Genomic DNA, 14178 nt, shown 5'->3' on the forward strand with positions numbered 1-14178 from the left:
AGTTCAAGACCACCCTGGCCAAGATGGTGAAACCCCATCTCCACTAAAAATACAAAAATTAGCTGGGCGTGGTGACAAGTGCCTGTAATCCCAGCTACCTGGGAGGCTGAGGCAGGAGAATCGCTTGAACCTGGGCAGCAGAGGTTGCAGTGAGCCAAGATTGCGCCACTGCACTCCAGCCTGGGTGACAGAGTGAGAGACTCTGTCTCAAACAAAAACAAAAGCACCAAAGAAACAGATCATTTGTCCCATAATGTTTCCCGCTGGGGGAGAGTTTTATGGCACATGCGCACATCACCCCCCCCACACACACGTACAGATCACCCCCACACACACACCTCAGACTCACACCCCACACACATCATACATCCAGACACTACCACCCCACAGTATGTGTGATGTCACACACCCACATGCACAGACCACCCTCCCACACATTGTACACCCCCAACACACAGATCACCCCATACACATCACACACCCACACATACATGTGCACATCACACACATCACTCCACAGGCACACATCGCACCCCCACACACACCACCCCACATGCACATACACGCCCGTGTCCAGGCGCAGGTCACTCCCTGCACAGGCACACACTCCACGCCTACATACACAGGAAAGGATTCAACCCAGATCAGCCATTTTGCTTCTTGCATTTTAGGGACTAGGTAAAAACTGTTGGTTAAAACTGGGTCGGAGGATTTGACTGTAGGTCATTGTTATGAATGGGAGGTGAGAGGAGTGAGTCTAATGATGTGGGGCGGCGGCTTGGGCGTCAGTGACTTTTATACGGCACCAGGTCTCATGGGACTTGGCCATGCACATTTCTCTTAAATCCTTTGCTTAAGGTTAAAACACTGGTGAGCTTTATTTTTCTTTTCTTTTCTGTCTTTTTTTTTGAGAAAGACTCTCACTCTCCTCACCCAGACTGGAGTGCTGTGATGCTCTCACAGCTCACTGCAGCCCCAGCCTCCAGGGCGCAAGCGATTCTTCTGCCCCAGTAGCAGGAAGTGCAGGCGTGTGCCGTGACACCTGGCTGAGATTTGATTGGGTTTTTTTGTTGCTCAGGTTGGTCTCAAACTCTTGGGCTTAAGTGACCTTCCTGCCTCGGCCTCCCAAAGTGCTGGGATTGCAGCCATGAGCTTCTTCAAAAGGACTCAATGTTTATGTTGAGCCGGCAACCCCGTCGACTTAGAGATGCAGGGGGTGTGCACTCATTGAAACCTGTGTGAAATGTTTTTGCTTTAAATTGGTGGTTCAGAACGGCACCGTTCCTTGCCCAGGCAGGCAGCGCTGTGTCACCAGGATTCCCTTGGGGTTGAATCGTTTTTGCCCTTGGACTTGGAGCACATGTCCATTGCTCAGGCCCCTTCCGTTGGGGCCTTAGCCTTCCCGAGTCTGTCTCGTGGGCTAAGCGGGCGCCATGTGCAAAGCGCTGGCAGAGCTCTGCCTCGCAGGGAACCTGTTAGTGTCGCTGCAACTGCTAAGCACCACAAGGGCATGGAATATCTTTTAGAAGAAGGGTGTTGACCAAGAGCTGTGAGAACAGAGGAGAGAGCAGGCTCTGGGCGAGCTCAGGAAGGCAGGCAAGATGAGCCAGCGCCTCAAGGCCCCGACAGGAGGCGGGCTGCCCAGTGAAGGAGGAACAGGGCGGCAAGGGTGCAGCAGGATGGGCACAGGGCTCGTTAGCATCCTAGCATTCAGGCCTGGGCTTCCTGGGTGGCCACCGCCGGACCCCAGTGAGGCCCACAGCTCTGTTTTGACGTGGATTCTGTGGCTGGCTAGAAGGAGTGTAGCTAGCTCCCTAGGCCAAAGAGGGCACAGTCGGGTGTCCATGTTGGGCAGATAATGCCGGATGCAGGAGTGGAAGACCCCAGAGGGCTGGAGCCAGTGGAAGTGGGGAGCTGGGGAACCCCACTAGGAGGCGGCTACTGTCTCTGCATCTGTGTGTGTGGTGGGTTAACCTCAGCTGTCTTCCTACTCCTAGGTACTGACTGCATTGCAGAAAGACAGCCGGGAGATGGAGAAAGGAAGCCCAGCCCTCCGACACTGAGGCTGCAGAGGGAAGCCGCGCTCTGCATGAAGCAGAGCCCCATGCCGCGGCCCCTCTTGTTCCAGACCGACACCAGGCAGCCGAGAAGAACGGGCACTCTTCAAGCTGGATTCCTACCATTGGAGTTGGCCTTAAACAAACACATAAACTTTTAAAGAATTAAGCCAAGGCTTAGCCTTAAGCAGCTCAGTGGAAGGATGACCTGCGATGGGCCACAGCCAGCCACTGCATCTGCTGCGCGGTTCAGCCGTGGGGCAGTGGCTCACCCCACTCCTTTATTTCAGCAGAAGTTAACTGTAATACTCCTATGTCCACTACTGGGAAGTACGTCACAGTCTTAGCCGGGATGCACGAGAGCTATTATTTGGGAGACTTGAGATGCTTTGGCTTGTATTTCCGTGTTTCAGATAAGAAAGGGATTGCTGGTCGAGTTATTGACATACTCTTTCCAGAGCTGGAGGTCATGCTCTAAAACTCACCTACCAAAGATAGCATTACAGGAACGGGCTCTCTGAGGAGAGCTGCTGGTGTGTGCTCCTGGATGTCTGGGAATCCACCCAGCCTGCAGGCTGGCATCATGCCATGTTGCCTTGGCACAGCCACAGCTTGCAGGCTGCCGGTGCACACTTGGGCTCCAGTGGGACTGCTCCGGGAGATTGCTCTCTGGCCTCTGTCCCACAGAGGCGGAAAGTTCCAGAGGAGGAAGTGAGGAAGGCCTGTGGCAACAGAGAGGCTCCAGAGCGGAGAGAAAGTGGAGTAGCTAACGGGGTAGGGAAAGAGAGATGTGCATGGGGCCCTCTCCCACCAGCCTTTGTTGTGGAGGCTGGGGTAGCAGCCCAGAACAGCATGTGTGGGGAGGTGGCCCCCATTTCGGCAGTGGCTCCTCTCTGCCTTTGAGCCCTGCACAGCTGGACCCATCCTAAGTGCCAGTGAGTCTCTCACGCATTTGACTCTAGAATGTGTGCTTCATGACCCGTTGTGCAGACGGAGGAGCGAGCAACACACGCCCAACAGCCCAGACAATCTTGTCAGATGCTGACCCTGTACCGTCAGCTTCCCCATCCTAGCTGACTTCGCCAAGGTCATTGGCAAATTTTTTGTTGTAGCTTTTCCTTGATTAATTTTAGAACTTTGTGTGAGGACTTTGGTTATCAGAAATCACAGAAACGAATCGTTCTGCAGCTGCAGTCTAAAGGAGGGACCAGTGTCTGTGGAAGCAGGGCCCACGTGGCGGCCCGCTGGCAGGGTGTTCCTTGGGAGCGTTCTGCAGAGCTGGTTAATCACGCCTGTGTGTGTGCCTTTGGGTGGTCTGCACTCCACAGCCCTTCTCAGCCACACATCCCACCCCAGGGGGTGCCCCAGGCTGATCTCATTTCTGATGCTGGGGGGGTCTTTGGCTCTGTCTGCAGAGCTTGTAAGAGGAGCCTTGGGCCGGGGGCTGGGGGAGTAAAGCCGAGCTGGCATGTGTTTTCTGGACTTCCCATGTCTGCCATACCCATTAATGCTCCTCTAGGTGCAGTAGCAAGTTGCTGAGCCAGTGGTTGTCCCGTCCCCTCCTTCCCAGCACTGTCATCTGTCATGTTTCCCAGACCCTGCCCTCACATTCTCAGCTCAATCTCCGGGGAGGCTGCAGAGCATCGTGGAAACCACTTTCTGCCTCAGCCTTTAAACGTTGACTTACCTCCTCTCGGAGGAGGGGTCCTGTCTTCACTGGGGGTCCTGGTGGCCTCCAGACGTAGCCATTTCCTGACACCAAGATGCTGAATGTAACCTGGACTGAGCTGGGCCTGTGGGAGGGGCCGCCTAAGGCTGGCACCATCGTCCTCAGATGTACTTATTTTTGTTCCATGATACGGGCGTTCGGGTCCCTAAAGATGTATATATTTTCTTACTGTACATAAAGATGTTCCTTAAGTCGTACAGAGGGTGGCGCGGCAAAGGGCCTTGTGCAGTGTGTTCAGATTGCAGCTGGGGTGGCCCTGTGTCTTCAGAGCCCAGCCTTGACGTTCTGGTGAAGCACTTTCACGTCAGTCTTTCCGATAGCACTAAGCGCCATTCAGTTTCTGAACGAGATTCCACGTCCCCAGTCATAACTCAAAAGCTTTTAGGACCTGTTCAGGGATCACGTGAGGTCTCGCCAGTTTCATGGGTCCTCTTCAGAGGACCCGGAAAGTTCTGAGTCCACCGTCCAGGGTCACTTAGCGCTTTGCCACAGGGGCTGCTGGAGAGTGGAGGCTGCCTCTGTGTGTGGTGGTTGAGGTAAACTGGGATGAGACACAGACACGCTGCCCCTCAGAGGTCTGCAGGCTCCGCTTCACAGGCTGCTGACTCCCCGAGTCTAAGGCTTCAGGGCCAGGACCTGCGTCCGGCCTGCGAGGTAGAACGAGGTTGCCTCTCCCGCCAGGCACTGGGCTCCCATTTAGAAACGGTGTTCACTTCCGAAGGTACTTTTCACTGCTCGGTTTTTGACTATTTTAAATAGTTTGCTGAAAACTCCTGCTAACGCTACATATCATGTTTTAATTGCTTGTACAGTTAACCTTTAATTTTATTTAGTAAAGTGTATGGAAGTAGGACTTTTTTGAATTGTAAATATGTGGTTTTATTAAATAAAAGCCAATGTAAAGTTGTTACTCACGTTCACCGTCGTTTGTTTAAAGTCGAGGTTCTCAGTTTGCACATCCCGCTGTTTGAGTGTCTTCAGCTCCACTTACAGGCTGGTTAACAACAGATGGTACAGAGGCAGTGGAGTGAAGGGACTGGAGAGCTGAGCGTGCCGCTTGCAGGTTGGGGGAGCCGCACCTTACACCCCATCTCGAGCCAGCCCCCAGCCCCCTCTCCTGGGCCTGCCACACCCTTCCTGGCATGCAGCTGGTACTTACTCTGTGCCAGCCACAGGACCAGGGCTCTCCATGTTCCCTTCAGAACCTTCTCAGGGCACTGAGGTCCATCTCCCCAGCGGGCAGTGGGGTGGCATGAGGCAGGGGTCAGTGATGAGGTCTCAGGTGGGCATGGCATACAGTGGAAGGCTCTGTGAAGCCACTGAGGACTGGGCAGCGCTGGGCCGCGGCGTGGGTGGGTATTGCTCTGCTTCCGGAGGCAGGAGGCTCCTGGCTGGCAGGGCAGAGCCTGGGCAGCTGTCTCTTCTGGTTCCTTGTTCCTGGGAGAATCCTTGGGTGTGCGACAGCACTCTCCCCTGAGCAGACACAGCTGCCCCTCTGCGGGCCTCTGTCTCAGTGCCTGCTCTCCTCTCTGGGCCGCTACTATGTCCTCTGTGCTCTCTGCAGGCTGTGGTGAGAGGATGGCCATAGGCGTGATGGTGGCAGCAGTCACAGCCATGCCAGGCGCTGGGCCAAGTGCTGCCTGAGTCATCAACTATCTCCACAGCTGCTGTGCGGGAGAGAGGGCCACGGCCCCATTTCAAAGATGAGATGCAGGAAAGTCAGAGCTGGATTTCAGACTCCTGAGCCCTTGTCAGAAACACCCTCCAGGGGAGAGGGCCTTTGGGAGCCTTGGTCTTGTAGGGCTGACCTCAACTCCAAGTGCAGGGTCTGCGGCGGGAGGGGGTTGCTGGACTCATTCATTTGAGCGCCTCCTGTGTGCAGACACCATCTGCAGAGGAAGAGATGGTGCCAGCAGGGCTCACAGGCCAGGCATGGGCTGTGATGGCAGAGGTGCCTCGTGTGTGCAAACAGGACGGGGCCGGAGTGCTTTCCTGAGTGCTGCAGCCCAGGGGAAAGCGGCTGATAGTTGGAAGAACCAGCCCCGAGATGTGGAGGCTGCCAGGCAGGAGGGCTCAAAGAGAACGGAATGCTGCCCCCGTGCGGTGTGGAGAGGCAGTGTGGACCTCAAGACCAGCTGTGGGTCACCAGGGAGCCAAGGGAAGGACCTGGCTAGCAGAGGGAAGCCTCAGGGCCGAGGGTCAGTCCTCAGGTGGATCCGTGACAGGACGCGGAGGGGCTTGTAGGGTTCCCAGGGAAACCAGTGGGTCTGCTTTGTGTGGTACAAATGTGCTCAAATATTTGCTAATGAGACTCAGGCCCTTGCCTGCCTGCCCAGGAACCTGGCCGGGAACAAGAGTGGCCAGATAGGTCTTGCAGGCCCAGAGCACTGGCCTGCCCACACAGGCTCCTGTGAACACTGCCTGCAGCCAGCCTGCTCTGGCTGCACTGGGCAGGGTCACACCAAGGCCCCGTCTCCCCAGACTCACTGCCAAAGCTCCATTTTCCAGGGTGCCTGAGCTGCCCGGGGTTCTGTGTGGAATGAGGCGAATCACCTTCTCCCCAGGAATTACGACAGGATGAGTTACTCTGGACTCGAAGCATGACTCTGGACTCCAGAACCTCACAGTTTATCCTCAAACATTGTTCCTCCAGCTTCTTGCCCTGCTCTGGAACTGCCGGGAGAAACTGCTCCGGCCAAAAATAAACCCAGTGTAAGGTGCCAGAGGTGAAGAACAGGACCCCGGGGGCCAAGTCTTGTAGCCAACCGTTGCCATTTAGGGACTCTGTGACCTTGGGGAATTTTCTTGAATTTCCCTAAACCTCGTTTTTCTTTTCTGTTACCAAAGGTTAAAAAGGATACCCGGCCCGGCCAGGCGCTGTGGTTCACGCCTGTAATCCCAGCACTTTGGGAGGCCGAGGCGGGCAGATCACGAGGTCAACAGATCAAGACCATCCTGGCCAACATGGTGAAACCTCGTCTCTACTAAAAATACAAAAATTAGCCGGGCATGGTGGCGCGTGCCTGTAATCCCAGCTACTCAGGAGGCTGAGGCAGGAGAATTGCTTGAACCCAGGAGGTGGAGGTTGCAGTGAGCTGAGATGGCGCCATTGCACTCCAGCCTGGCAACAGAGCAAGACTCCGTCTCAAAAATAAATAAATAAATAAAAGGGTATCTAACCCTTGTCCACTGGCTTGGGAAGATAAAATAAAAATAAGCTGAACTACTAATTACATTTACAAAAAACACCCACAGAAACGTTGCCGTGGGTAAACCGTCAGCATCTCATACTCTTGAACCTAAGAATGTTTTTTAAATTTGGAATTTTCCTCCTAAACTAAGTACGTTTATTATATAAAGTTTGGAAATTCAGAAAAACATGTCTTCATGTTGTTTTTAATTTTACCACCTAGAGAAAACATAGTTTTTAAATTCTGATTTTTCCTATAAATAAAATTTTCCCATTTTACGAGTGCATTTAGGCTTAGAAAGCTGAAGTATGTGGTCCCAGGTCACAGCTGAAGAAAGCTGAATCCAGCTCAGCCTGATTCCAAGGTCTTAGGAACATGCCATGTCTGCTCCTAGATAGACCCTCGTATTCACCCTTGGCATTCTGTGGGTGAAATGTTAGAAGACATCATCCATTTAAAAATTAGGGAGGGTGTAATTTTATTGAGATACATACATATTTAGCTAGGTGCGGTGGTTCATGCCTGTAATCCCAGCACTTTGGGAGGCTGAGGTGGGTGAATCACCTGAGGTCAGGAGTTCGAGACCATCCTGGCCAACATGGCAAAACCCTGTCACAGTCTACTAAACATAAAAAATTAGCCAGGCATGATGGTGGGTGCCTGTAATCCTAGCTACTTGGGAGGCTGAGGCAGGAGAATTGCTGGAACCCAGGAGGTGGAGATTGCAGTGAGCTGAGATCACACCACTGTGCTCCAGGCTGGGCAATAGAGCAAGACTCCGTCTCAAAAAAAAATTATGAAATTAAAATATGTACAATTTAATAATTGGTGATTTAAAACTGGACAGTCCTTTGGGGGAATGTTGGTTGGGAGGAGGAGGTATGCAGTCAGCTGAAATGCTGTCCTCAGCAATTCCCATTCATAGCATTTGCATGATTCCTCACTCTGACAGTAAGACTACCTGAAAGCTCAAAGCACAAAAAGCACCAAACTGGGTCCATTAGCTCTGATATTTTATGGACAGGCACCCCGTGCCAGTGGAGAAAAGATCTAAATTAAAACTACACATGAACTTAGAAAAGAAAGCATGTATTTCTACTTAAATTTTAAATCTCTGCTGGGCGTGGTGGCTCACGCCTGTCATCCAGCACTTTGGGAGGCTGAGACAGGCAGATCACCTGAAGTTGAGAGTTCAAGACCAGCCTGACCAACATAGAGAAACCCTGTCTCTACTAAAAATACAAAATTAGCCAGGTGTGGTGGCACGCGCCTGTAGTCCCAGTCACTCGGGAGGCTGAGGCAGGAAAATCGCTTAAACCCAGGAGGCGGAGGTTGTAGTGAGCCGAGACAGTGCCATTGCACTCCAGCCTGGGTAATAAGAGCGAAACTCCGTCTAAAAAAAAAAAAATTAAATCTCAAATGTGTTAAGTCAGCAAAAATGATTTTCATTTACCGATAAAGAAGTGTTTCCTTTTCAGGTGCCTTGGGCTCTCGAGTCAGGTGTCTGGTTTACTCTCGCTACTGTCGCTAAAATCAGAAAGCTTCCTGTAATCTAACACTGGAGGGGACAGACCTCAGTGTCTCAGTTTTGATTCATACCTATTTTTTCAAAAAGGGTCTAATTTTATATAACATCTCACTCAAAATGTATTCAGTGCCAACATTTTCTGGGTCCTGTACTTTTTGACAAGGAGATGACAGCCTTTAAAAAAATGGTGTCCTCGAGGTTTCTAGCCCAGCTGCTGCATGTGGAGCAGCTGCATTCCCTGCTGGAACGGACACCGCTTTACCTGCAGTGCCTGCCTACTTTGACTGCAAGTCTGCCATTCTGCTGTTTTCCCTAACTCGTTCTAGGTCTTGAGACATTCTCTCTCTGCCTAGGATTATTTTGGAATCCAACACAGGACTTACCAGTGCCTGACACATGATAGGCATTCAAGTAATACTTATTTTTGGAAAATGAATGAGATGTGCATTTTATCAACGTGTTAATCCAACATATTTATAGAGTACCATTCAGATGCCAGGCCCTGTGCTGGCCACTAGGGAGGGTGACGAACCAACAGTCTTTGCCTTCCTGGGACTTTGTCTCAAAGGAACAGGTACCTAAGTTCACCATCGCTAAGCAGGAGATCAAAGGCTGAGTTGCGCTGCACACAGGCTTCTGTGGAGGCACTAACAGCTCTTCAGTGAGGCCCTGGGGACAGACAATGCGTCAGGGTCTGTAGAATTCTTCAGAAGCCATCTATCAATTTATGAGTGTGTTGCTGTTTCATGAGTAAGCGCTCTCCTATCATTGGAAAGAACTGTGGTAGGAGATAATTAACAGAAGATTATCTACTAGTTAATTGTAACGTCTCCAGCATAAGGTACTATAATTTGAGAGAACACTGGTAACTCACTGTACAGTCACTTAAGACAGGTTTGCTCTGCAGCTTAAAGCAATGCCAGACTCGGCAAACTCCTTTGTATCTTTGTGCTCTGAGATCTGCTTGCTACTGGGCTTGAGGCTGGGGAGGGAGGGTTTGCTGGGATCTAGCTAATCGCTGGTGTGTCAACACCAGCTGAAAACACCCATTCTCCCTGTAGTGAATCAAAGGGATAAAGGACTCCGTTATCATGAAAGTCACATGGTTGGTCAGGTGTCGGAGCATCACTGCCAGGTCCACTCGAGGCCTCCCCAGCTACAGAAGAACCCAGTGGGCCTGTCCTGCTTCTAATCTGAGGCACACAGGAAGTTCTATTTGCCAGTGATTTGCTTTGCTATAAAGCGTAGAGGAGGCCGGGCGCGGTGGATCAAGCCTGTAATCCCAGCACTTTGGGAGGCCGAGGCGGGTGGATCACGAGGTCAACAGATCGAGACCATCCTGGTCAACATGGTGAAACCCCGTCTCTACTAAAAATTACAAAAAATTAGCTGGGCATGGTGGCGCGTGCCTGTAATCCCAGCTACTCAGGAGGCTGAGGCGGGAGAATTGCCTGAACCCAGGAGGCGGAGGTTGCGGTGAGCCGAGATTGCGCCATTGCACTCCAGCCTGGGTAACAAGAGCGAAACTCCGTCTCAAAAAAAAAAGCGTAGAGGAAAGACTAAAATGGTGGTGAGTGAGTGGCTGAGAATGGAAGCCAGAAGTCAAGGCTTTTAGAGACAGGGTCTCACTGTGTTGCCCAGTCTGGAGTGCAGTGGCATGATCACTGTTCACAGCAGCCTCCACAGCCGCCCCCGGCCTCAATTGATCCTCCCACCTGAGAGGGACCGCAGGTGTGTGCCACCACATCCGGCTCATCTTTTTGTATTATTATAGAGATGGGGTTTTGAGGTGTTTCTCAGGCTGGTTTCAAACTCCTGGGCTCAAGTAGTCTCCCTGCCTCAACCTTCTTAAGTGTTGGAGTTACAGGTGTGAGCCACTGCAACCGGCCCAAGCTTTTCTACTTAACTAAAGTATATTCAAGCCATGAAAGGTAGAAAGGGAATTTTAATCAAACTTCACTGGCTTCCAAGGGAGCATACTTTAGAAACGAAACCATGGCAGGTGCGATGGCTCACCTCTGAACTTGTGATCAGCAGCAGGGTCACGAGGTCAGGAGTTTGAGACCAGCCTGGCCAATACGGTGAAACCCTGTCTCTACTAAAAAATACAAAAAACTAGGCGGGTGTAGTGGTGCACGCCTATAGTCCTAGCTACTCGGGAGGCTGGGGTAGGAGAATTGCTTGACCCTGGGAGGCGGAGGTTGTAGTGAGCCGAGATCATACCACTGCACTCCAGCATGGGCAACAGAGTGAGATTCCATCTCAAAAAAAAAAACCCAAAACCAAACAAAATCATGGCATCCAAAGATAAAGCTCACGACTGAGTCCCCTGCCCAGAGCTGGGTTCCCACCATTCTTCAGAGGTATCCAGCACCAAAAACACTGTCACATGTTTTATGAATCACTTAAGTTTAGGAGTGGGAGACAAAATTTAACCCCAAGGCCACACATCTCAAAATTCAATCTAGGATTAAGAAGAAATGAAAACAAGCCCTTAGCTTCAAGATAATCACTGATACTACATTAAGGAAATAGAGTATCGGGTATTTTTAACACGAACACAAGGAGTAAGAGGCACTTTACCATTTGCTGCTCAGTGAACTCGTGCACAACAATGCCCTGTTGAGATCTGAAAGCGTCCAGCTGATGCAGAAGGCTCTCTTCTAGGATGCCAGCAGCCTCTGTGCCATGTTATTTTGCACCTTGCAAAGCATGCAATACAACTGTCATTTTGTTTTTGCTAGATAATAAAATTTCATTTTTTGGTACAAATCAATGCATTTCTTCAGAGGATCCAAAAACATGTTTCATTAGAAACTGAAGACTGTCAGGCCGGGCATGCTGGCTCACGCCTGTAATCCCAGCACTTTGAGAAGCTGAGGGAGGTGGATTGCTTGAGGCCAGGAGAACGAGACCAGCCTGACCAACCTCATCTCTATTAAAAATACAAAAATTAGTTGGGCATGGTGTGGCTCATGCCTGTAGTCCAAACTACTTGGGAGGCTGAGGTAGAATTGCTTGAACTGGGACCCCGGAGGCAGAGGTGGCAGTGAGCTGAGATTGTGCCATTGCACTGCAGCCTGGACTACAAAGCAAGACTCTATTAAAAAAAAAAAAAAAAGATTAAGGGAATTAATGAGCTTCTAACTGAAACAGTGATGTGGGATTACACAGTTTAATAAATCCACAGAATTTAATAATTAGCACAGGATTTTTTTGTACCTTGCCCATTCACTGAACTTTTAAACCCTCCTACACATGAAAGAGGAACAGTACTCCTTACTCTTAGTATTAAGTCATTGAAATGGAATTGCTCAGACTTAAGACTTTCAACAGGTTTTCATGAGAAGTTAGTTACATTAAGTCACACTTTGCTTTTCTGGACCTGTTTTGCTCGATCCCAAATAAAACTAACTGAATTTTAGGCTCAGCACTAATTTGGAAGCTGAAACATTTCGAGATAAATACAAAATGCAGTTCCATCCCAAATATCACAGCCCTTTTTAAGAATGGCATCAAAGGTAAAAAAAAAAAAAATAATAAGGTCGGACAAGCACATCCTGAGGACTTGTACTCCTCTCGTCGATATGGTCAAGAGGGGAGAAAGGCTCTGGCCTCCGTGATCTTCTGCCTCACGCCTCTGCAGGACAAAGTGAGCCCGGCGTGGTGGCGCTTCAGGGATTCCAGGCGCCCGCGGAGCAGTTCGGTCTTGTCCACCTTTTCTTCCAAGTCCCGAAGGAGTGACTCCTTGCCTAGAAGCCCGCACCTCTGGTTCAGCCTGATGTTGTCCGCCCGCAGCCCCTCGCGGGCTTGCTTTGTCTTGGTCAGGATGTCTCTTCTGAGGGCGACCTGGGCCTCGATTTCTGCCAGCTGTGTCTTTTTGCATGCGTTCTCCATGTCCATGAAGTGAAGCTTTTCCTTCACGTGGGTTATTACTTGCACACTGTTGGTCACCTTGTTGCGAAGTTTTAAAAGTTCCTCATTTCGTTCCTCAATTTTCTCATTGAAGGTCTGGTTCTCAATCTTCAGCTGTTCAAAGTCAATGAGGAGCAGACCCTCGGTCAGGGCCTCCTGGGTCCTCATCATGGTTTCCAAATGCACCAGGCTCTGCTTCAGCTGCACGTTTTCTAGCCGCACGGCGCTCATCTCCTTCTCCTTTCTATCTTCCAACGCCTGGATCTGCTCCACCTCTCGCAGAGCAGCCTGGCGCCCGCCCCTCATCCGACAGCTGCCCATGGCCTGCATCACCACCTGCTTCTTGAGTGCCTGGAAGCGTCGCCACTCCCTCTCCACCCTGGTGAGCTTTTCCTGGCACTGCCGCTTCAGCTGGCCCAGCTTCTGGTGGTACCACTGCTGGTCGTCTGCCTGCTCCTTCTTCAGCTGCTCCAGCATGTCCAGATGGCGCAGGTACGCTTGCTCTTTCTCGGGGGCCTCGGCCTCTGCGCCCTGGTCAGGCACCTCAGCGGCCTCCAGGCCCTTCTTCTTGCGCAGCGCCTCGAAGATCTTGTGCTGCAAGTACAGGTTGTAGCGCTGGGAGCGATTCCGCTCCACTAGCAGGGAACGGTACTGGTCCAGGAGGTCGCTGCGCAGCTGCTGCTCCTGCAGCCTCTGGACCTCCTCGGACCACTCCAGGTCCTCAAGCTCGTCCCTTCCACCGAGGCGCTTCCCCTCTTCCTGGCTCTTGGCCGGGCGTCTTTCCCCACCCCTCCCCTCGCTCTCTGCGCCGTCTCTCTGCGTCTCCTCCTCCTCCTCCACCTGCTCTGTCTCAGCCTCCGGGGCTGCAGCAGCCTCTTCCAAGCCGGTCCTGGGCACCGGCAGGGAGGTCTGGGACGGGGCTTCCTTCCCCTCCGCCGCCTGCTCCAGCTCCTCCTCCGCCCCCGCCTCCGCCTCCGCCCCCGCCTCCGCCTCTAGTTCCAGGGGCCCGGCTCCGGGCTCCGGCTGGACTGGCTCCTCAGCCCTGGCCTCGGGCGGCTCTTCGGGCTCGGGCGCGGGCTGGGGCTCGGCCGGCCTCCCCGGCGCTCCAGGCCCCTCCTCGCCCTCGGCCTCGGCGGCCGTTAGCCCTTTCCGGGCCTCGGCCTGCTGGTCCGTGGCGGTGCCTCTCTGCGAAGCCCCTTCTTCCTCCAGCTCCGACTCCGGCTGCCCGGGTTCGGGCGGGGTCGGAGGGCCAGAGCTGACCTTGATCTCGGACGGCCGCGCGGCCAGGCTTTCCCGGTCTCCGCTTTCCCCGCTGGGGTCGTTAGTGTGCTCGGAGCGGCCGTCCATCTCCGCCCGGCTCAGCCAGAGCCACGCAGCCCGGACGCAAGCTGTTAGGTTTCCCGGGGCAACCGAGGGCGCGCGCGCTGGGCCCCGCGATTGGCCAGGCGACAGGCCGACGCCCAGCCTCTTCACCCCGCCTCCCGGCGAGAGCAAGCCAATGGGAGGCCGGGAGCTGGCGACAGGCGAGATTGATTGGAAGCGGCTGTGTGCTCTCGCCGCGAGGGGCGTGGCGCCGCCGCTGGGCTTTCTGCGTGCCAATTTCCCACCGCTGGGCCTGGGGCGGGGCGTCCAAGAGGCTCTAGGAAAGGCGGTGGCGGCCGGCGCGAGGGGCGCGCAGGCGCAGAGCGGCGGGCCGGGCGTCCGCAAGGTGGCGCACGCGGGGCGCCTGCGCGATGCGGCGGGGCGACAGCGGCGGCT

At 52.9% G+C, this 14178-nt stretch overlaps 2 protein-coding genes across 15 annotated transcripts in view; one reads left to right on the forward strand and one right to left on the reverse strand.

Moving 5' to 3' along the window:
* The window catches only part of TBC1D14 (TBC1 domain family member 14), a 121869-nt gene extending 117173 nt beyond the window's left edge, over positions 1–4696 (forward strand). For all 14 annotated transcript variants that reach the window (XM_078367573.1, XM_078367578.1, XM_035294131.3 and 11 more), the window contains one exon: positions 1998–4696. In XM_078367573.1, coding sequence (XP_078223699.1) covers positions 1998–2063 — 66 coding nt within the window. In that variant the 3' untranslated portion in view covers positions 2064–4696. The remainder of the gene's footprint in view (positions 1–1997) is intronic.
* Positions 4697–11958: 7262 nt separating this feature from the next.
* CFAP184 (cilia and flagella associated protein 184) lies at positions 11959–13831 on the reverse strand. The gene has a single exon (XM_002746016.5). The coding sequence runs from the start codon at positions 13765–13767 to the stop codon at positions 12097–12099; it is 1671 nt and encodes a 556-aa protein (XP_002746062.4). The 5' UTR covers positions 13768–13831; the 3' UTR covers positions 11959–12096.
* Between the last annotated feature and the right edge of the window lie 347 nt (positions 13832–14178).

Source organism: Callithrix jacchus, chromosome 3 (genome assembly GCF_049354715.1).
Source record: "Callithrix jacchus isolate 240 chromosome 3, calJac240_pri, whole genome shotgun sequence".
NCBI classification, from domain to species: Eukaryota; Metazoa; Chordata; class Mammalia; order Primates; family Cebidae; genus Callithrix; species Callithrix jacchus.